This window comes from Diadema antillarum, unplaced genomic scaffold (assembly GCF_040938485.1).
Source record: "Diadema antillarum isolate AM-2024a unplaced genomic scaffold, OU_Dant_1.0 seq00002438_RagTag, whole genome shotgun sequence".
Taxonomy (NCBI): Eukaryota; Metazoa; Echinodermata; class Echinoidea; order Diadematoida; family Diadematidae; genus Diadema; species Diadema antillarum.
Genome location: NW_027273045.1, coordinates 36,578 through 59,085, shown reverse-complemented (window position 1 = coordinate 59,085; position 22,508 = coordinate 36,578). Strand labels below are relative to the sequence as shown.

General features: G+C 39.5%; 1 protein-coding gene across 2 annotated transcripts in view; it reads left to right on the top strand.

Annotated features, from left to right (window-relative positions):
• The window catches only part of LOC139714796 (G-protein-signaling modulator 2-like), a 61,845-nt gene extending 41,998 nt beyond the window's left edge, over positions 1-19,847 (top strand). The window contains exons 5-15 of one of the 2 annotated variants that reach the window (XM_071626450.1): positions 1,026-1,149; positions 2,252-2,367; positions 3,456-3,611; positions 8,050-8,158; positions 8,738-8,823; positions 9,521-9,564; positions 11,791-11,852; positions 13,551-13,724; positions 15,437-15,575; positions 17,429-17,631; positions 18,673-19,847. In XM_071626450.1, coding sequence (XP_071482551.1) covers positions 1,026-1,149; positions 2,252-2,367; positions 3,456-3,611; positions 8,050-8,158; positions 8,738-8,823; positions 9,521-9,564; positions 11,791-11,852; positions 13,551-13,724; positions 15,437-15,575; positions 17,429-17,631; positions 18,673-18,840 — 1,381 coding nt within the window. In that variant the 3' untranslated portion in view covers positions 18,841-19,847. The remainder of the gene's footprint in view (positions 1-1,025; positions 1,150-2,251; positions 2,368-3,455; positions 3,612-8,049; positions 8,159-8,737; positions 8,824-9,520; positions 9,565-11,790; positions 11,853-13,550; positions 13,725-15,436; positions 15,576-17,428; positions 17,632-18,672) is intronic. The other variant, XM_071626451.1, reaches the window with a different exon arrangement.
• Positions 19,848-22,508: the final 2,661 nt, after the last annotated feature.

Genomic DNA, 22,508 nt, shown 5'->3' with positions numbered 1-22,508 from the left:
TATTTCTAATTACCAGATAATTATTATTTGCCAAGCATAATGTGATATTGTCGTCTCACATTGGCAGTATGTACAGTAGACCTATTGGGGATAGTGATGTGATATGGCTGGGGCATACCAGTTGCCATAGCGACATTTCTAGTTCCTGATCGCTGCAATTTTTCAGTGTCGAATGTGAAGGGCCCTCAATGGGTACTTACACTGCAATCATACAAATCATGATGGGTCATTCCCTCTGATTGACTGACTGTGTTTCCTCGTTATATGTTTTAGCCGTAGCGACTGGCAATATTCCAACACTAGACTGATTTATGATACTGTGTGTGCAATGTGAATATGATGCAGACTGAGAATTAACAGCCAGTAGTCTTCGAGACAGACTGTATTACTTTTGCTGAACTCTTCCAGGAGTATCCTCCTTTTTCTAAATGGAGGATAATACATGTTTATTTAGCATGCTGATATTATTTCAGAGAGGTACATGATCTCTGTAATGCATACATTTCTCTGTGCTTTGCATGCCAATTGGAAGACAGCTATCAATGCACCCCAAATTCTCTCTTTTCCTTGTTGTGGTGATATAAAACCTCCCTCAAATATGCTCAGTTTGATGTTCGACTGTGATTTCATGTGAGAATTCGCTGTATCTGCTGAATCATTCCGTCACGAGCCTTCAGTGCGAGAGGTCCCCTGCTGTGCATCTAATGTTGAATGGAGATGTAGTGTACAAAGAACTACAGGGCATTCAACACCAGGCAATCAAGTTCAACTCCCAGAACTCATGTTCCCCATAGAATATAAGAGTTCATGTCCTCACACATCAGTGGACTGAGTCTCAGGGTTTTTTTTTTTCTCTCTCTGTTAATTTTCAAACAGTGAACCCTAGATAATAAATCTAATTCTCTGTATTCATTTTCTCCCTCCGTCTATTTTCTCTTCCTCTCCCCCCCCCCTGTCATTTTCCTGATGCTTGATGTCTTCCCGCGCCATCCCTGTCTATCTGTTTGTTCGTCCGTCGGCACCAGAGCAAATCTGGCCATTGTCAGAGAGCTGGGAGACAGAGCTGCCCAGGGCAGAGCCTGCGGTAACCTTGGCAACACGCATTATCTTCTGGGCAACTTTGAGATAGCGATACAATATCACACGGAGGTAAGACTTGTGGAAAACGAGAGAAAGAGAGAGATTGGGTAGTGGGGGCAGAAAATTAGGCAGCAGAGTGGCAACCGTCCACTCTGCTCACATACTTCTGTTTTGGTCAAATTTACCAAATGGTAGAACAAATAACAGAGCTGCCAAGTCTTCATTGCTTCAGCAGGAAGCTGCCTGACAACGTCAGTATCTCCTCGTGTCTAGATAGGAAGAGAATATGAAATCCCCCTGATTAAGGAATTATTTTTGCCCTTTGAGGTACATGTAACACACAAGTAATCTGCTCATTGCCCTTTGGAATCTCCCTGATTTTGATGTGTGAATGTTGGCAGCCCTGAACATGAGAAATGCCAATTTTTGTTTCCCTGTTCATTTCTAAAATTTCTTGATTTTACTTCTAAACTTCACTTTCTAACTTGTGAACAGTTTTATAGACCTATGCAAAGTGCACATTATGTGGGACAGGTTCAGTTGATATTGGCACCAGTCAGTGTAAAGTTGTACGGTATCTCTCTAAATATCTGTCTCTTTTGGTATTTCCCTGTCTACCTGTCTGTCCTGATAGCATTGATGATTAACCCCTGCTAAATACCAGTGGGTAATAGGGTTAGAATAAAGATCAGGGTTAGGGTTAGGGTTAGCAGTTGGGTTAGGGTCAGGATTAGGATAAGGATTAGGATTAGGGTTATGGTCTGGGGAAGTGTCTAGGGTAATTGTCCTAGAACCCTATACAGAGAGAAAAGGGAGGATGAATTTATAAAGTAATAGAGAGGGAAATAAAGCGAGTAATAAAGGCATGTAGTAACTAGTAGTAAATTGCAATCCATACCATACATGTGAACCTGTAAAAGATCAATTCACACCGGAATGGAATTCTTCAGGTATTCTGGTGAAGAAGAATAAGAAGTGAATCTTCTGGTAGTGAAATTTCCTGTCCAGCAGTGCAGTATCAGACGACGAAATGACGTCTCACTCGAATCGATTCGCTCTCAGGTAGCGGGGGTATGTTGGGGTGCATCCTGTTTGAATTGTTAGCATGTTGAGCACACGTAATGGCTGTACCTCTCTCTCTCTCTCTCTCTCTCTCTCTCTCTCTCCCCAGCGGCTCTCCATAGCAAAGGAGTTTGGCGACAAGGCGGCAGAGAGACGTGCCTACAGTAACCTTGGCAACGCATGTGTCTTCATGGTGGATTTTGAGTCGGCAGCAGAGTATTACAAGTGAGCAAACCCAACTTTCCATGGCCACAATGCTCTGAGACAGAAATTAACCCCATGGGAAAGATGGCCATGTTCCTTCAAAACCTTCCTTCAAAGCTTATCATTCAACAAATTTTGCATTACTGTAAAAGTGGAAATTTTCGCTGTGTTGAAATTTCGTGCATTTCGTGCAACCAGAAACTTGCGCGATGATGATAAAAGCACGCAAATATGTTTGCTTGCCATATGTTCCTGTGCTTGATGTCTTGATTCCGCTGAATTTAAAAACACATGAAATTCTTCTTACCTGGCCAAGCGCGAAAAAATTAGTCGCGCGAAAATATCCACTTTTACAGTACTTGATGACATTTTTTTCATTTCTTGTGAAGGCAAATATTCATTGACTAGCATGCAAGCTGTGGCCTTGAGTTCACATTGTAGGCATGAAGTCTGGCTCATCATACCTCATGGAGTCTCCTCTTTCCATTGGCAATTTCCTGATACTTTTCTCCTGAAAGTTTTGTCTTGCACATTGTTCTATTTTTTTTTGTTAGTCTTAATTTCTCTTAAAAAAGGGGGAAATGCATACATTGCAGATCCAGATCATTTATTTCGTACCAGGTACTCTAAATTTTGCAGATGTTACACCAGTCCTTGATAGACTTCAGATTAAGTACACTCAAACCTGCCATAGCGGCCACCTGCCGTACACGGCCAGTAAAAAAATCCCCCCAAGAAAAAAGCCACGCTAGAGATCCTTTCTTTAGTGGCCACCTGTCTGCAACAGACACTTTTTCGTCTCATGTCCAGCTGGATAGCTGCTGTGGACAGGTTTGACTGTGGTTGGAATGCCAGAATGCTTTATTATTATTATTATTATTATTATTATTATTATCATTATTAAAGTAATGTGTATATCTTTTTCAGATTTGTTAGTCTAATATTATCTGGGGGAAATGTACACTTGTACTATGATGTAAAGTTAGATGTGTATGAAATGATGTGCTGAGCGCAAAATAATTTCCTCTCTATTCTCTGAGATGTTGAATCATGTTAACACCTTTGTGTTCATTTGCGCGTGTCTGTGTGTACTCGATAAAATTTTGTAGGAAATCCTTGCACATCGCTAGGCAGCTGGGCGAGCTCGCGATGGAAGCGCAGGCATGCTACAGCCTCGGAAACACATACACGCTCCTACGGGAGTACGAGAAGGCCGTGGAGTACCACATGAGACACATGGAAATAGCCCAGCAGCTCAATGACAGGTGAGTTTCTTTTTCCAGTCAAAATTGGCTGTATGATTTCCAGTCTTTCTGTATCATAGTAAGCCATCTGAAAGAGTTTCTGTATATGCCACATATTTAGCAAGTCTAATTTTTCGCGAATTGCGACTATAGTAAAATTCATGATTGTGGAGTACAGCACTGAATGGAGAAATGTATGTGTACACGTTGCATTCATGCCAAGATCAGAGTTAATGATTTTGTGTCTTGCTAAATTCACGAATAGCACCCTACTAATGAAATTTGCCAATATAAAAACCTCGCGAAATAAATGATGTGTACAGTGTACAGTATACTGTAAAATAAGGAATGTTCGCGTGTATTTTGATTTTGCAAATTTCGCGAAAGGCAAGATTCGCGAAATTAAAATGCACGCAAAAGTTCTTGTGTACACTATATGCATTGCATGTTAGAGGCAACTCACGAAAACTTCATGCCGCATAAAAGGCTATCGGCTCCAATTACCGAAAATTTCATGCCGTGAAAATATCATGTTTTACGGTATACTTGTCCCATCACAGGAAAAATTTTAAGGTCCATTGGCTGCCGGTAGTCAAGTGCATAATGATGTCTGTCTCGCAGTCGGGAGGTGGCATATTCAAGTCTCAACCAAATATAGCGGGCCCATGATTTTAAAGGACAAGTCCACCTTCATATACATAAGGATTGAGAGAATGCAGCAATATTAGTAGAACACATCAGTGAAAGTTTGAGGAAAACTGGACAATCCGTTCAAAAGTTATGAATATTTTAAGTATCTGCGCAGTCACTGCTGGAAGAGAAGACTACTACAGTGTATGATGTCACATGCGTACAATTAAAGGAAAATAAAAAGAGAATTTCACAAAACTTTACTTTCTGAATAAAGTGCACATTTCTTTGACTTGCTACTGACGTATGTTAAGGGTAATTTTATTCCCCCTGCCTTCTGAAAGAGAGAAGTCGAGTGTTCTTTTGTTATGCGAGAAAAATGGAAATACGTTGAATTTTCTTTATTCTTTCTTTATATCGTTGTACTCATGTGACATCACAAGCTATAGTAGTCTTTTCATCCAGCCGTGACTGAGCAGAAACTTCAAAAATTCATAACTTTTGAACGGATTGTCCGATTTTGCTCAAACTCTCACTGATGTGTTCTACTAATATTACTGCATTCACTCAACCCACATGTCTATGAAGGTGAACTTGTCCTTTAATGAAGGGTAATTTGTTACTCAGTTGCAATAGAAAACAACTCAATGCAGGAATTATTAATTCTAATTGCCATCATTTTGTTTTTGCTCTCTTGCTGCCTAGCACACCAAGTTTCTGGATTGTGCAGTCCATAGTTGTTTTCTGGTAGTTGAAAGTTTAATCAGTTGAGACACAAAGACTCAGCGTGGTGTTTGTTGGTTCATTTGGCACATGCATTGGATGTGATTGTGTCTGTTGTCCATTACTGGATGATGGAAGAAGTGAAATATGAAGGAGAAGAGACAGTAGGAGAATTGAAGAAGCTGATTTTTGAAATGTGAAAGAGTGAATCGCATTTGACAAGTCTCCTGTGCCACATTCCCACAGGTATCCGTGTCATATTCTTAGCTTTTCATCGGAAATGATGTCTGAGTCTGAGTGGAGGCATGTGTCATTTAGCGCTCCGCCAGAGCCAGTTTGCTGTATGCCTGAGTTAGTCATTAAACCATATCTGGGGCGTATTTGTCACATTATGAGTGGGACTTAATCGAATTCTCCGTGGATCATATCTGGACGTGAAGTGAGCCAAAGCCCCTGGGGGGAGCCCTTCACCTCAAGAAAGGTTCCCTTCCTCCTCCCCCTTTCTTTTTTGCCTCCCTCCTCTTCAGTGCAGTACATGTATTTTCCACTTCACGATGCCGAATTTGTGGAATATTCAGCAGTATGATGACTCACAGTTCTGTTTGATTTAGCAGTCAGTGAGATGTGATTTATTGCAAAGGAAAGAGATTCAGTCCATATTGTATGTGGTGCATTGAAGTGCACTGATGTGGAAGGGACTTCTTTTGGTGGGGAAAGAGCAGTGAAATGCTTCATCGTTCAGTGCACCATCATTTCAACCGATCGAAACCCTAGAGAACTTTGCTGTGTGTGCTGCAGAAGTCATCACCCTCTTGACGTTGTCAAATTGGCAACTCTGACTGTCACTGTGTATCTTATCGGAGAAATGGAAATGGTTTGATTCATGACGTCTGAATAAGATCAGACTGAAATTTACAATTTACAAGAATGTACAAACTTTGTAGGGAGAGAAAAAAAATTATCTTCTAAAATTTGTTGCCAATTTGGGTATCAGCTATGAATTAAGTAATTAAGAGGCTTCTGTACCTGAAACAAGCTGTTGATACTGTATATGAACAACAAAGGGCTAAAGGGACAGGTAAGTTGTTATTATGATTATCATCTTTTTTTTTCACAGGGTCAGAACACTTATGATCACATGGTTTTGATCCTTTCCCTGTCATGTTAAAAAATATAATAATGTTGTCCATGAATTGTTACTGCAGCATAAAAGCTGACAGCCAGTGATTTTCAAAATCATTTCTTTGATAAAGACTGTTCATAACATAGTAGAGATAGATTTATTATGTTTGTGGAGGAGCTGCTGTGTTTTCTCTTATGTTTTTGTTAGGGGAGGGGGGAGGGGAGGGAGAATCAACAATCAGGTCATAATTTTTGTAGGTTGAGATGATGAATTGCCATCTTTGCCTATTACAGTATGTGGTTGCAGATGTGTTAGCAGATGTGTAGAAATATGGGAAATTGTAAAATTCTTTTTTTTTTTTTCAATTGTTTCAGGTCCATATTTTCTTATGTTGGAATATTAAGTACATCAATCTGTTAATCTGTAATTCACTGTTTTCATTACAGCAAACTTGCACACAATGTGGAATTATATTCTAATATTTTTTTCCATTCATTCTATCAGTACATTGATTAAAATGCTGTAAACCAGAAGTGTAAACTAAATCAAATGTCATTACTGTGCATTTCTCATGTCTGTACAGTTTGTAGTAACACCAATATTGGTTTGTTTTGAAATTGTGGGGGAGGTGATAAATTTATACAAACATAGAACTTCGTGGACTGAGCTGAATCATGTTCATTTTGGTTTAAAAAGAAAAAGAAAACTGGAGAAAAAAATAAGCATGCAAAGGTTTTTGACAATTTGTAGTTACAATCAATTTGCCTGCGAACAAACATCACCGTGAAATTGAATCGATTATGTAATTAAATTGTTTGTTCAAACACTTCTCCCCTTGAAAAACATTTAGTCTGGTAAATCAAGTCACTCACAGTTTTCTGTCCTCCAACCAAATGGCAATCTTTTATGTTGCTGCATTTTCTTCCTTACCGGTAGCATTTAAAACCATGCAGCTCAGACAAATAAAAAAAAAGAAAGAAAAAAGATAAGCACCTCTTTATATCTGTGCATTGATGCATGTATACACGTCACATTGCATATTATATTCACGGCTGTTATGTCTTGGTGCATGAAATGCCACTCGATTCCTCTGTGTGTTTGTGGGCGTGTGTAAGTGTGTGGATGTGTGGGCGGATGGACGCAAGATGTCATTTGATTTCTGCCTCGCAAGCCTCTTTATCCACTTTGTTCCTGTAAAACATTTCCGCGCGAAGCTGAGTAAGGAGATTCAACCGTAGTCGATAGGCAAATCAGAGGAAAGAAAAATGACATATTCAAGATATTTTTTTATTGTGTGTCAGGAGCATATGGTTTCTGCTTCGATGGCATCAGTGCCATATCGTCTTGGTGAGAGCCTCCAAAAGGATGCGATATTAGTCAATTCGTTAATGCTCAAAGAGTCATTGTATTTCATTTGTGAATATTTTTCTTTTGTTTTTTGCAGAGAAGAGCATTCACCCAGTAATCGCTCTTACTTCAGCTGTTTTGAGCACAACTGACTTGTTCTCCCCCTTGAGAATTTCATCGCGTATAACAAATAGGGGTACTGCACTGCACTTTTCATGACACAAAGCCGCTTCATATTCCTTTCTTTCCAGTGCTACATTACTGTACATGCCAGACTTTTATGAGTGACTTCAAGTCTACCCTCCTCCCTTGAGGCTATTGCCCCAAGGTTCTGTAAAGACCTCTCGAGCTGTTGCTCTCGTAATTAGAGAAAGTGACCTGAAATCGGGCGGAAAGTCCAACGTCATTTTCCTAAACTCCAGAGAGCAATTATTAGTGGCAAGCGAGCAGAATAATGGTTGTTTTACATTTATGCAGTTTTTGCTTGCGAGGCACAAGAGAAAAGGATGAAAAAGGTTAATGTGTTTGTATCAGTTTTCATGCTGTAAAACTTTGAATGTTTCTTCTCCCTCATGTCATTTTCCTGATATTCTTTCTTTTCTTTTTTTTTTTTTTGTCTTCAATCTTCCCCCACAGGGTTGGCGAAGGGCGAGCATGTTGGAGTTTAGGCAACGCCCACACATCACTCGGCAACCACGAAAAAGCTCTTCACTATGCAACTCAACATCTCCAGATATCAAGAGAGGTACAGTAATTACTGCACCGAGAAAACATTCAACTAAGTTACAGTCAATAGCAGCTGTTTGTCTGGTATTGCTGCCTGTCCATGGCTAATGGAATGGTGATCAAACTTTACTCATTGCTTGAAGCTGAGGACAAAAATGTTTTTTTTTTTTCAGAAAGGAGGACTCAGAGATTAAAGGGAAATATCAGAGCAAGTTCATATTGGCCTTCACTCCTAGATTTGTACCAAAGGAAGAAACACAAAACGAAATTCTTAATAATCACACAAAAGATCAGAAAGTGGTGGAGTTATGAACTGCATCCTTTTGCAAGAAAATAAGAAGCTTTATTATATATACCGCCTTGCATTCCTTCTGGTAATTATGAAGTTTGGGATATTGATAAAAACCTCATCTTTGCAAATCTTACTCCTATTTTGTGTTATATATCAAGCTTGAAGATTAGCAGTTATGAAATGACCTCATATAGATTCACTGCTGTGTGTATGGTCCCTCAAAACTGTAAGGAGGTATTCCCGCATCATTCATGTTATCACAGAGAAATTTGACCACAGTTTGCCCACATTTAAATAATTGATTAGGTGGGTGACCGGACGGGGGAAGTGACCGCCCAGATGAATCTCGCCGATCTTAGGAGTCTGTTTGGCATCAGTACTGGTGATACCAGGTAGGTACAGAAAGGGGGCAACATCTGACCCGGCCGAACTTCCAAACTTACTTTTCCATTCAGTGATGGTTGTTATTTACACCAATTTCTTTACAGTAGTTATGTTTATTTTGATTTTTATGTTAATGTGTGGTCAGGACCCCTTCAGAAATCAGCCCAAGCTATGGCTTCGGGAGCAACCCTTCCCATGGATGAAGAATACAAATTCTAATGTAAGTGAATACGAAAGAATAATAAAATAGAATAGGCCCAATTTCCAAGTATGTACAAAAATAATTGGTGTGAAGGTAGCATTTGATTTGTTTTCTTACAAAGAGTCACACCCTACTACAATGTATGTCAAGCATAAAAGAGAAGTATTGCTAGTGTTTGTTAATCTAAATCATCAATCAATGTCAGTGCAAGATCAGTACAAATATCAATTATTTGGATGAAATTGTATCAGAAATATCTCATCATCGCCATACAAAAATCGTGCAATTGCTGATGTGAGACATGAATTTGGAAGATTTTACAATGTTTGACCGATTAACACCTGCTCATCCAAGTGCATTTTGGAATGTTTTAGAATTTTACAATGTCTCTTTCAAAGGAATGTTTCATTTGTTTTACACATGATAGCGAAAAGAATATGATGATTGTATGTGTAAGTGTTTTTGTAAGTTCTGGCATAAATAATCTTTTCATTTTCTTTCAGTGAGGCCAATACACCATGTAAAACAACTACACAGACTGTGAGAGGTGAGCATGGCTGTAATAAATGTCGTACAAGCTGTATAGATAACTCATTAATTTGATTTGTCACAAATGTGTGGTCAGACCGTGTAATATTCTGTCTGCACTTTGAATTTTGAGCAATGGTAATATGTATCATGTCCAGATACGTATATCTCCCAAGACAAAGACTGCTATTGTATCTTGTGTTAATAGCCCTTGAAGCTCCAAAAATCACATTTTCTGTGTTTGTGTGCAGTATTGTTTTATCATACTGTATAAGCCATCTATTTAGCGAGTCTAATTTTTAGCGAATAGGAACTTCCTAGTAATTCCGTGAGTGGTTGAATTTGCGATTGGGGATTGCAGCAATGAATGGAGAAATGCCCATCGCGTTAACGTCGTGATCAGAGTTAGTATTTTCGCATGTTTTAATATAGCATCTGACTCACAGAATTTGTGAAAATATAAAACCCCACAAAATCTATGGTGGATACAGTCGTTTTTGTTTTGTTTTGTTTGTTGGTTTCATTGTTTTTGTTGTGCTATTCTTTGTTTGTGTTTCAGAGGGTACAGTAAAGACAATTCCTTTCATTTGGGCCCTTCCATTGTTCATATTTGATTGTTTTTTAGTTGGAGAAGTTTTGATTTCTTCTTAATTGCTAAATTCTCAATTTGGCTGTACCTTTTCAAAGATGAAATATATCTGTTTCTTGCAAATGAACAAATTTATTTCTAATTTGTGCAGCTTTAATGAATTAATCCATTTCTTTCTCATCTTTCTCCAATGTATGATATGTAAATAACATTCAGAGGTGCCAATTTATGAATGATGAGATCATAAAATTTCTGCAGCAAAATTCTCCCAGCACTTGATGACTAGATTTTAGAGGGATGATATAGTATCGGTTGAGATGAAGGCTGAGCTTGCTCATAACTTTTTTGCAAGATACTAAGAAACCACTTTGATGAAATGTTGCAGAGCATACAATCATAAGAGGAATTAAAAGTTCATTTGATGAAAATCGGTTTTGAAATGGCTGAGACATCAACAACAAAAAAGTAAAACAAAGCGATCCTTTCAAAAGGGGAGTTCCACCTTTTATTGGCATTGCATTGTGTGGGATATCTCGGTCATTTCAAAAACCATTTTCATCAAATAAACTTTGAATTCTTCTTAGAATTATATGCTCTTTCATATTTCATACGAGTTTTCTTATCTCACAAAAAAGAAGAAGTTGGAAACCTGAAGCCCCATCTCAGCCAAAACTATACCATCCCTTTAACCCTAAAAAGACTGGGGGGGGGGGGGGGGCCTAAAAGGCCCCCCCCCTCGACATTTCGCGCGATTACTCAGCAACACGCAATGCTCTCACCGCGATGCTCTATGACTTTTTTCTTTCGAGTTTCCCGCACATTTTGACACCAAATTTGTGACACCTGGGGGTACGGTTCTGAAGTTACATAACTTTTTGTACATGCACGTGAGACCGAAAATGGCTCAAAAATGTGATTTTGTGTACAAAGTCAATACAAATTGAGTTTTATCACATGGTTCATATAAATATGCTTATTTTTACTCTCAATGGCTAAAATCAATTTGTTTTAGTAGTATTATGCTTCAAAAAGGGTCTGCCACAAATTTTGCTGAAAAAAACAACAAAAACAAAAGGTCGAAAAAACAAAGAAATACATAAGAAATTCATAAAACAATAAAATAAATAAGAAATTAATTTTGATACCGAATTTTTTTTCAAGTACATTTGCTAAGAATGCTACAAAGAATATCTAGACCAAAAATGAGCACTTTTGGAGCTTTATTTACTGATTTAGATAAAAAAGTCTGATTTCTCACATAAATTAGCATAATTAATCAAAATAAAATAAAAGAAGACTATTTTGGAAAATTTGAATATACGATCTTGTAGATTACATCGCACACTACCATTGTGCAAATTTCCGCGGCGATCGCGCGATCCACGGCCGAGATCTTAAGGGGGGGCCCTTTAGGCCCCCCCCCCCAGTCTTTCGAGCTACCAAAATAGCCCAGTCTTTTTAGGGTTAACCTTTCACACTTACATTATTTGTAAGTGTAGTAGAGTGCTCACAGACATTATCTAGCGTAAAAGGACTGCAACATACAAAGAGGGAGCTTGGAGAACAATATTAAATGCCTGATTGGGATGAGCAAGTGATAATCAGGTGAATGACATGATTTTGTTTTTCCCCCCCATGAACCTTGACCTCTCTCAGGAGCGAGACCAAGGAGAAGAAGCATGGAGAACTTGGAGCTTGTTGCCATGACGCCCGAGAAGGTAACCATCTTCAGAGCTCTGTGGATAGTTTGAAGTCTGTCAACTTATCTGGGAAGGGTTTATTTTGTGCGTTTTGCTTTTTTTTTTATATTCATGTCACGATTGACTAGGACAGCAAGATTCTGTAAAATTGTTGACCTGCTTTTGTTAGAATTTGTTCTTATTTGAAATAGATTAGGAAACATGTGACAGCTCGCTGGCATGCTTCTCATAGTTTCCTCGTGATTGTACTTTTTTCTTTTCTTTGAATTTTCCTGTTAATTTATTGCTGCTTGAATTTCTGTTCTAAGCTGAAGGCAAAAGGCCTCATCTGATGGCATTTTCTCTTGGTGATATGATTTGATGGTACAATGACTGGGCTTTTGGATTACTGTTGTTGTTTATGTTCTCTCTGTGCCTTTTAGTGGAAAATACTGGCCAGAATTCACAAAGGACATTTTTATCAAATCTGTGGTTTGAATAAGTCCATGGACTAGAACAATTCCAAACTGATGGGTACCTTGCACATGCACATGTAAGCGAATGTTCACTGTAACATATTTTTCGGCAGACCTTGGGTGTATTTAGGCAGTTGCAAATATACGTAATCCACAGACTAGATTTGAATTAACTTTGTGAATTCCAGCCATTTTAGTTACTCCTCTTCCTCTTCGTTCTTCCATTGCATGGCTACGTTGAGCACAACGTCTTGTGATGTGATAGTGATTGTAACAGACAAGAGCACTGTTGATGTTTTTATCTATTTTACTTTTTTTTTGTCACCCATCCCTCACGTTCTGCCCCACACTCTCAGTGTAGATGACCTCATAAACAAGCCTCCATTAGTGGCAATTACCCGCCAGATCCATAGAAACCACACTTTGGGAGATTGACGTTGTGTCTATTCATTATAATTTTCACGATTCAATTTTAATGTTTCATACGGAAGAGAAAAAGGCTATGCTTAATTTTAGCCCTCATTTACCTCAGACATCAGAGAAAAATCACAAATTTTTGAAAAGAAAAGAATAAAAAAATAAAAGAATGAAAAAAATCAAACAAAATAATCAGGGTGGATCTTTAAACAAAGCAAAATTTAGAGTATTGGAATGATTTCAACTGAATCATGGGGGCTTGCGCTCACAGCAGAAATCCCATTTCACCAAGCTCCTTTTCTATACTCTTGAGGGCTTCTGCGTGCAAGTTTCATTTTGATTTTCTTTACATTTTGGTCAACATGTCAATGTTTTATTATTTTTTCCACATGTAGACAGTTTGAGTGACTTCCACTATCAGTAGTTGTTGAGTAATTTTGGGGTATTTACTGCTTAATTCTCTTTTAAGAACAGGATGGTACAGGATGCTGTTGACGTGTAGAGTTTTTATTTGAGCTATCCACAAGAGGGTTGCAAGTTTTTCAAATGCCATCGGGAAGATGGGAGTGTTCAATCAGAATTTGCCATGTAATATGTTTCTTTGTAGTGGCACTCTTTTATGAGTTTTCACAAATATGCACAGAAAGATGTGGTTCGTCATTGTCATTTTCCCCTTGAATTTGATTTATGCTATGTTCTTTTTCCCAAATTTGTATTTCTTTTTATTGATCATGGGGAATTCATCACCTTGGTGCTGTTTAGAGTATACATTTTCATGTCCGATCATGGTATTGCTTTCTTTCTTCATGTCACTTACAATGAAACTTACCACTCCCCCACCCAGAAGACTGAAATCAACCCAGTTCCCAATGGCAAAATTAAACCTGCGGGGAGTAAGTCCAAAAGAAAGAATGGCAAAGAAAAGCTGAGCCATAAGGCCTCCAACGCGTCCAACGGCAGTGCCAGCAGTGGCGCGTCCAACAAATCGCAAGCTAACTCACAGGCTCCGGCGCAGAAGGTATTACAGGCTGCAGAACACAGCATCGCAGCACTTATACTTTTCCTGCCCAATTAACCAATATCCACAAACCTTGAGAAATTATATGACTGGTAACAACATTATCTGTGTGAACCTCTTATATTGTATACACCAAGAAACCCATCACTACTAACCGTATATCATTATCGCCATGCAAGCTCTTGCTGTTGATCCCCCCCCAAAAAAAACAAAAAAACAAAAAAAAAAAACAGAAAAAAAAGTAGAAGGTCACACTAAGACCAAAATATACACAAACTGATTGAAAGTAGCACATAGAAGCACCCTAAAAGTTCAGCAAAATGAAGTGACATTCCTAACATTTTATTTTATAATTTGTGACTTCCCCCCCCCCCCTTAGTCTTGTTTCAATAATTTTGTAGATCATGCATGTCAATTGACTCATTTTGTCCTTAGTTTGTTGTATAGTGCATATTACATCAGTTGCATGAAATTTTTGTGTTGTCACTTCTCAATAAAATATTTTGCTACTTTCGATGTCCATCATTTTTGTGTCAAATTTTGTGAAATATAAACCGTGGCAAATAATAGTTATTCTCTGATGACTGGTAAGTAATGTGATGTGTTGTGTACCTTGATGATTATTATGATTGTGTGTGTCTTGGTCATTTTATAGTTTTTATGTTGCATGTATCACAAACAATTCTTCTTTTTCCTCATGGGTGGGGAGCAATGAAGAATGGTAATATTGAGATAGTAATCATGAAAAATACTGTGAAAGTGGAAAAATTAGTGCTATGATTATTTTGGTACTCGGCCAAGGAAAATAAATTTTTTATGTGTTTGCAAAGTCGATTTCATGCCATGCTTTTGTAGACAGTGAAAGAGAATTTTACATGGGTGAAGTTACAGGGTGTTATCACGTTTCTGCCAGGGATAACTAGCCTTCATGAATAACATACGATTCTGGCCACACTCAGTGTGGAACATTCCTTTAACCTTGACCAAGATAAAGCCAACCTGACTCTCATGTAAGCATGAATATTCCTTGTTCTTACTGAATCTACAATTCTCTCATGACCGCATGAATCGCGGCATGACTTATTCATGAGAGTCATCGTTACGCCAGTAATTCAAGCGAGAGCATCGTTCAGAGTAGCATGAAGTGCTGGTCTGAGGCAAAATTCAAGAATCAGATACACTCCAGTATCAGTCTAGACAAGGTTGTGATAGGCAAGTCTTTATTGTGAAATGAAAGGGAAAAGGTCTAGGTCAAAGGTCATTTTACTGTATCAACAATGTCACTTTCCAGCCAAAACGTAAATGAGGAGTGTCTAGCACTGATATGACTTTTTTTTTTAAAATGGTTAGAAATAAATAGAACAATATTTCTGTTACTGATATCCATATGGGCATGTATATTTTTTTCTGTGCAAGGGTCAGAGGTCAACTATTATGGTCAAGTATCAGAATCAATGAACCTCCTGTACATATTATAAAGGACCATTCCTTCTGTGGGGTATAGTGATTTGATAAGAAGGCATAGACATCCCAAACAACTGTGCTTGACTGTTAAATTGATCTGATTTATCTCTAATTTTCTCTACTTGCATTTACTAACTATACTTACCCAATCTCAATCTCTTTTTACAACTGAAAAATGTCCTTTGACAGCCAGCAAGGTATGAAAATGTGTGTCAGCAGTTGAGTTGATTTCCTTCCTTCTCCCGCAGGGTGGAGAACCCACGCAGATGCTGGATGACACAGACAACTTCTTCGAGGCCATCAGCCGTTTCCAGAGCAACCGCATGGATGAGCAGAGATGCTCGTTTGGGAGACTGCAGAAGAAACTTCAGGATGAGGAGGAGAATGGTGAGAGATAGCTTGACTAGACAAGAGTTGTCTTCACTGAAATTTGTTTTCATTTTTATAGTAGATGATGTCAGGAAATCACAATGTGCCAAGCAGTCTAGTTTGTCTGCTGTGAACAGAGGTACATGTGTAGCATCAATCTGTGTGTTGGTTGATTAATCTTTTTACAAATTTGTTGCACCATGCAGTAAGTGTAGGTTGGACTTTTATGAGGAAATAGTACCACAAGACATCTCATTGTCTTATGGAATGAAGCCTAGGGGAGCAAGCATGAACTTGACAGATATATAGTCAATGTGTTTATCAGGGCAAGCAGAAGCACACTTATCAACTAGAGAAGCACTCTGAGAGCGCAGATCTCCGCCAAGCATGCAGCTCATTTCCATCACTGATCTTGTTCTTCCGTAGAGATATCATTGATTTCCACCCATACCTATACTATAGCATGCTGAAAGTATTTATAATAGTGTGCTGAAAGTCTCCTGATATCCCAATACTAGTATACAGTTTGTAGAAGCCTTTGTTACGTCATAAATCCTCAGCTGCACAGTGCGCCTCGCCCTAGCAGAAACTAGAGCGCGCACTGCAGTGCGCGCATGCAAACCTCAAATACGCGCAGCCTGAACTCCCAAGTTCATTGACCCTACCTGCCAAAATATAAAAAATCCTTCATAAATTCCCCAAAAATTCTCGGATAACTACCAAAAGTTAATCGTTTGTTACTTGTATCATTCTAAACCTTTCCTGCAAGTTTCATCTAAATCCGTTCACTACTTTTTGAGTTATTTTGCGCACAGACAAACGAACGAACGAACGAACGAACAAACCAACGGTAATGAAAACATAACCTCCTCCCTTATGGCGAAGGTAATAATTTAACCCTTTCTGTGCCAGGGACTTTGGACAGTGTGTGCAAGGCTTTGCCAATCAGCATTCAAAGCACACAAAGGGTTACTTTGGAGTTCTTCATGCTTTGAAGTCACCTCAGCCATTCTCTGTCAGGATTCCCCCCAAGTCTCTTTGCTCTTTGCAAAAATCAGCTTTCATGCACAGTATCAGGAGGTGATCCAGAGTTAGTAACCATTTACCTCTGAAGGGTTTTTTGAGTAGTCTTAACTTCATGATCATGGATGTATGGAGATATGACTTGCAGAGTAAGGTCATGCAGGGATGATCAGAATCAGGCAGAGAGGAGCACTCGTGTTGGCATAGGTGCACCCTGAACATGCACTCACAAGCACTCATGCTTGAGCAAGGATGGCAGTATGCTATTCTGAGTTCCAAGTGGTTAACCTACTTTCTTCCTAACAAACCACCGCCCACCAATGTATCAGTATGTCAAAAATTGTCAAGTAAAAAAAAAAAGATGTGAAGTAATTTGTTACTGTAATGACTATTGGTCTCATAATCAGTCTCAAAGTATGAGAGTGTGAAGCTCTGAAAGAGTAGATGTACTGAGTGGGAGATTATTCCAACTAGCACTTGAATTTAGACTAGTCAACAGGCACTATCAATAGGCATCAATCGCACAGATTGGATATTTTTTTTTTGTGGATGGTTCTTGGTACTGAAACAAGATGAGATGCAATGTATGCGAGCATATGGTACATAGCGTGCATCCCTTGTTCTTCGTGATTGCACCGCTCCTTAACAGCTGCAATGAGCAGACATTCACATGAAAAGGGCATGTATGGATTTCATTCTCAAATGAACTCTGTAAGGGATGGGGCATGAAATTAATTTCTTTAAACTATGGAGGAACTTGGCAAGCGATGAGAAGCATATTTGGGGTACCTCTCAAGTGCTCTTTCATCTCACAAGAGTTAATTTTCGGGGTATTTATGCACTTCTAGGCCTACCAGAGAAGGAGGAGCTGCTGGATGAGATCGCCAAACTCCAGGGCAACCGGCTCAACGAACAGAGGGCGTCGTCCAATCAGCGGTTACCGGGGCTACCGGGCCTGAGGGCCAACGACAACGTCCTGGGAAAGCTGCTGGCAAAAGGAGAGCTCACCGGGCCGGACGATGAATTCTTTGAGATGCTCATGAGGTGTCAGGTAAGAGCTAGTTTAGGTTTTAGGGAACATTGGAGAACATTTATCTGTTCATTTTAATAGTACCAAAGTGAAATGTCAGTCTTTTGTTATTGCTGTAGTTACAGCGGTAATGTTCACAGATATTCAGTCCAGGTGAAATTGTTTAGAACCAATTTCCATGGCAACAAATGGCTATGACATCACACCTTGGTACTCTGTGATGGGATGTTGCTCAGTGAACCCTGAGTTTGCTAGTCTCATGATTTATGTATTTAATACAGTCCTACGTACTCATTTCTGAGTAGGTCTTCTAATTCAGCACAACTTCATAATAGTATGAAAAGTTTGCATTGCATAGCAATCGGTTCTTAACAGTGTGTCAATGGTTGATATTTACTGAGCTGCCACCAAATAGCTGCATTTTTCCAGTTCCATGAAGAAATGAAAAAAAACCCACAAGTTCTAAAGAGAACTTCAGATTCTGTATTGATATCGATATGCTTTGAGAGCCTGAATCTGTGCCAGTTTTATCTTTTTATTTTGGTTTGGACTTTGAAATTGGGAACATTTGTAATAATTGCTTTTCAACAACAAAAAAAGGAAATGTAAAATGCATATTTAAATTTGTTTGTAAAAAGTATATACTTTACTAGAGATCATGGTATGTCTGTCATTGTTGATTAGATATTGGCAGGTTTGTGCATGTAATATTCTTCAAAGACCCTAACCTTCATTTGAGACCACTCATCTAAAAGTTCAGGTCAAGCTATAACCTGTTATGCAGTGGGGGAAATTCAATGCCATGATATGATTTGAAGATATTATGACCTTTTTACAAGATTTCATGATGGGTAGTATTCATGTCCAAATTTTAGGTTGCAAGAGTAGCTGGCTTAGTTCTACTTCAACTGACCCGCATTTCTTGTCAGGGGTGCTGTCTTTGATGTCCTGCACAGTTTTAGCAGCTCATGTCCTTTCCAGATTTCTGCTCTCGTTTCACACTGTGAGGGTCACAGCTTCTAATGTGCAATGTTTTCCACCGTCTTATTTTGCGTGCTGCAGGGCGCGAGGATCGAAGACCAGCGAAGCACCTTGCCGATGCCAGCCCCCGCCCCCACGGTGCCTGACGAGGACTTCTTCTCCCTCATCCAACGAATCCAGTCCAAGCGCATCGAGGGACAGCGGACCATACCACCGTGGGAAAAGGGTGCAGAAAATTGTAGCAAATAGGAGGGACTGTTCCTCTGGGGAGGGGCGTGTACATGTCTTCGTAGATCACAAACTTAGCTCTTACATACCAACATCAAATTTTAGGCTGTAAGATATCTCTAGCAATCAAAGAGGGGTGTGATACTTGAATCAGGTGAAGTGGACTTCAGTAAAAGAGATTTCCACTATCTGCAACCAAAGGAGGAGTTCAACTGTGTAGGGCTTGACATTAGAGGTGTTTACATGACTGATTGCGTGTTGTTATTGCTGTTGCTTAGACCAATAGACCCAGGCAGTTTAACTGTCATAGATCGATCAGATACTCAGATGTATAAACAAGACATATAGACCAAACCAACAAGACTGGGTACCATGGCAACGTATATCCCTGTGAAGATTTCCTTTGGGAGGCTGTGGAAATCCTGAAATGCTTGTATCCAATGTTTTTGAGAAATGAATAATTTTTATCATTAAACCACCAACATTTAGGCCAGCAGAACAAATGATGTGCCCAGTTAATATCAAAGTTGATATGAGCACAAATGTCAATGTGATGGTGAAACCATAATTGTAGCTTTCCAGGCTGCCAGATGTCTATTCCTACAGCTGTTTCTATGTCGAGATCCCTCGTGATGTTGCTGAGCCGTCTGTTTTTGAGGGGGTGCTGAGGGAAGGATGGGGGATGGTGAAGCAAGATCAGAAATGACAGTGTGTTTAGAATAGCAGAAAGAGAGAAATGAAACAAGCGACTTGAGAACTATCAATCTCTTTGTAATTCCTTCAGAATATCATACACTCCATCTTGTTCATATTTCAGGCATGGCTTCTTTTTCATTGTGCGTGCATGAAAGCACCAGCCTCCCATAATCACGTCTTGATGGGAATGTTTGCGTGCTTGGTACCCAGTGGATTAATCGCAATGCCATGCATAAAGATAAGACTAGTTCCCAAAGCTGAGATTGTAAATTTTGGATATGTCATGCATCTAGCGAACTTCCATGTTATTCTATATCACAAGTCTCATTGGATGCTCCATGCCATTTTCTTAGAAAATTCTTTCTGTATCATTGATCTCCTGTTTTACGTATGATATTGGTGATATGTTGGAATTTTGGGCCAGAGAGGGGTGAACCCATGTGCTTATGTGGATGTAAGAATCAATTGATAGATGTAATGATAGTGGACAAGTGTAACAACGTACTAACTTTTACATAAGTATCCGAACTGCATCACCATCATCATTCTAACACTGACACCAGTATAATGCACCCACCATCCCCAGTGTTGTCAGGCATTTCATTTCTCTAGTGGTTCTAACACCAAGAATGTCATCATGTCCATGTCGGGTATCTTATGTTATGAGTCCGGTCGTGTGGTGACCTCATTTTGACCCCATCTGTTCACACTGTGTAGGGTCGTCCGTTGAGCTCAATACACATAATTGACCAATTGCTTGTAACTTTCCTGGAAGAATGTTCCCAAGGGCGGGATAGAGTTCATCATGGGACATCTTGGATGTTAACTGGAATCGGGTGTGGCTGTACTGGACCTCATATTTTCCTTTGGGTGTGAACTCAAGCACGACAGAGAGAGAGAGAAAGTGAGAGCAGCATGATACATGTAATATTAGTTATGACGTGTATGGTCTGTAAATGTTGTACTTCAATGAATATCCCACCAATGAAAGGCACTGACTGGAACTAGCCCTGTGTGTGCCATACCATGGCCTTTGCTGGAGCTAGAGGTGGTGTCGTCTTCAAGAAGCTGATCACCTCTCGTCTCCTCTCTGCTGCCTCCACCGCCCCTCCGCCTCCTCCCGCATTCCAAAGAAAGCATCACCTCCCTCACCTACAGAATTTGTAGCTATTGTAGCTACACGTTTTGGAGTCTGCTACCAGCCTGATTCATGTTTAGTAGACCCAGCAACGTGGGAATGCCATTGAATGGGAAGGCTGACCCGGTTCGAATATATTCGAGAATCCCTGTAGCATAGTGTGTACAATGTACAGTTTCATCACTGATCTCTTTGGGTGCGTTCGAGCGCTCTCCTAAAGCGAACTGTACCGTACCTTACCCGCGCCAGAGGAGTGCTCGAACGCTCCTAAAGTGTACCGTACCGTACTTTACCGAGCCAAAAGTGGACCACTTCCCAAAGTGCTCCAAAAGCGTACCAAAGCGTACCAAAGGTTCGCTGTAAAGCATGCGCGTATCATGCGCATACGTCACAATGCAAAGACATCATTCTCTTTGTTCGGGACAGCTGTAAGTAGGTCAAGCGCAAGGTCAATGACATTCTTGCTGTACACAAGCGTGACCTTTTCTAAAAATAACTTGTTGGGTACGCTTTCTCAACAGAGCGCTCGAACGCTCCAAAACTAGCACAGTTCGGTACGGTACGTTTTGGTTCAGTTCGCTTTGGTTCGCTTTAGAGCACTTGAACGCACCCTTTGTAAGTACACACACAGCCGAAGAATCTCAACTTGAGTCGACCATTACCGATGAGCGTACACTTTGATTCACATATTTGCGAAGTCCTGTGCTATTTATGGTTTCGATTGTATCCCGGTAGGCAGTAAATGAACCGGGCCAGCCATGACTCTCCATGGTACCGGGTCTTTCAATGTCTGCTCCTGACTCGCAAGAGATGGAATTTTCCCAGCTCAGTGACTGCAAGTCCTCATTGTCATGGCTGAGCTGTGTCTCCATGGCGACCGGAGTGCATCCTCCAAGATGTGCAAGGAAATACACTGCCAAGATAAAGAGAAGAAAGCGAATTATACTCTATGCCCAGAGCTTTACCCGTAATGAATCATTTATGCTTTCAGTTGTATTGAATAACAGATGCTATGCTTCTGTTTTCTTACATCATATTATCACTGTGGCTTTAGAGTCAGATTGTGAAAACATGTCAACTATACATGAAAATATTTCTTTAATAGTTAGGTGAAGAGTTTTTGAAATTAAGTGTTTTTTGTGTCCAGAGCAAGTGTTCGTACATGTAGCTGGACATCTAATGAATAAGAGGTTGAATGTTGTTATAGTTCAGTTTGGGCATAGGTGTGAGGAAAGACCAAAGTAATTAGATAGTCCAAACGAAAAGTGCACACAGGAATGAAATTCATGGCGAAGTGCCTCAGTAAATATTTTTGTTTGTGTGTTTGTTGTTGTTTTTTTATTTTCAGTATTGATTTGTTATTATGTTGAAAGTACTGTGCCAGTTCTCACCTAGGGACCAAATTCATTTGTGTATGAAGCATGCCAGCACTCCACTCCTATCCATTTTTATTTTTAAACTTCTTTTTACAGCCAGCTGATATTGCTGCTTTTTAACCTTCCCTTACATCAGTCTGAAACTGAGGGATGTTTTAATGTGTCCCTAATGGTTTTGCAGATACAATTTGACAGGGATTTTTTCTTTTATGAAGCATTTTTGTCTGTGATTGAAGTTTTGTGATGTGATATAAAGTGGCACTGCCTACCTGTGAATAAGATATGAGTACAGGCAACTTCTCTGTTATAATGAAATCCTTGGGACCAGCAGTTTCCTTTCGTTATATAAAAAAATTTTATATCCGAACAAATAAGGTGTTTAAAGATATATAGCTAATAATTTTGGGCCCTGAATTTTACTTCATTGTATCCGAAATGTCGTTATAATCATCAAGATGTTCATTGTAATGGGATTGCGC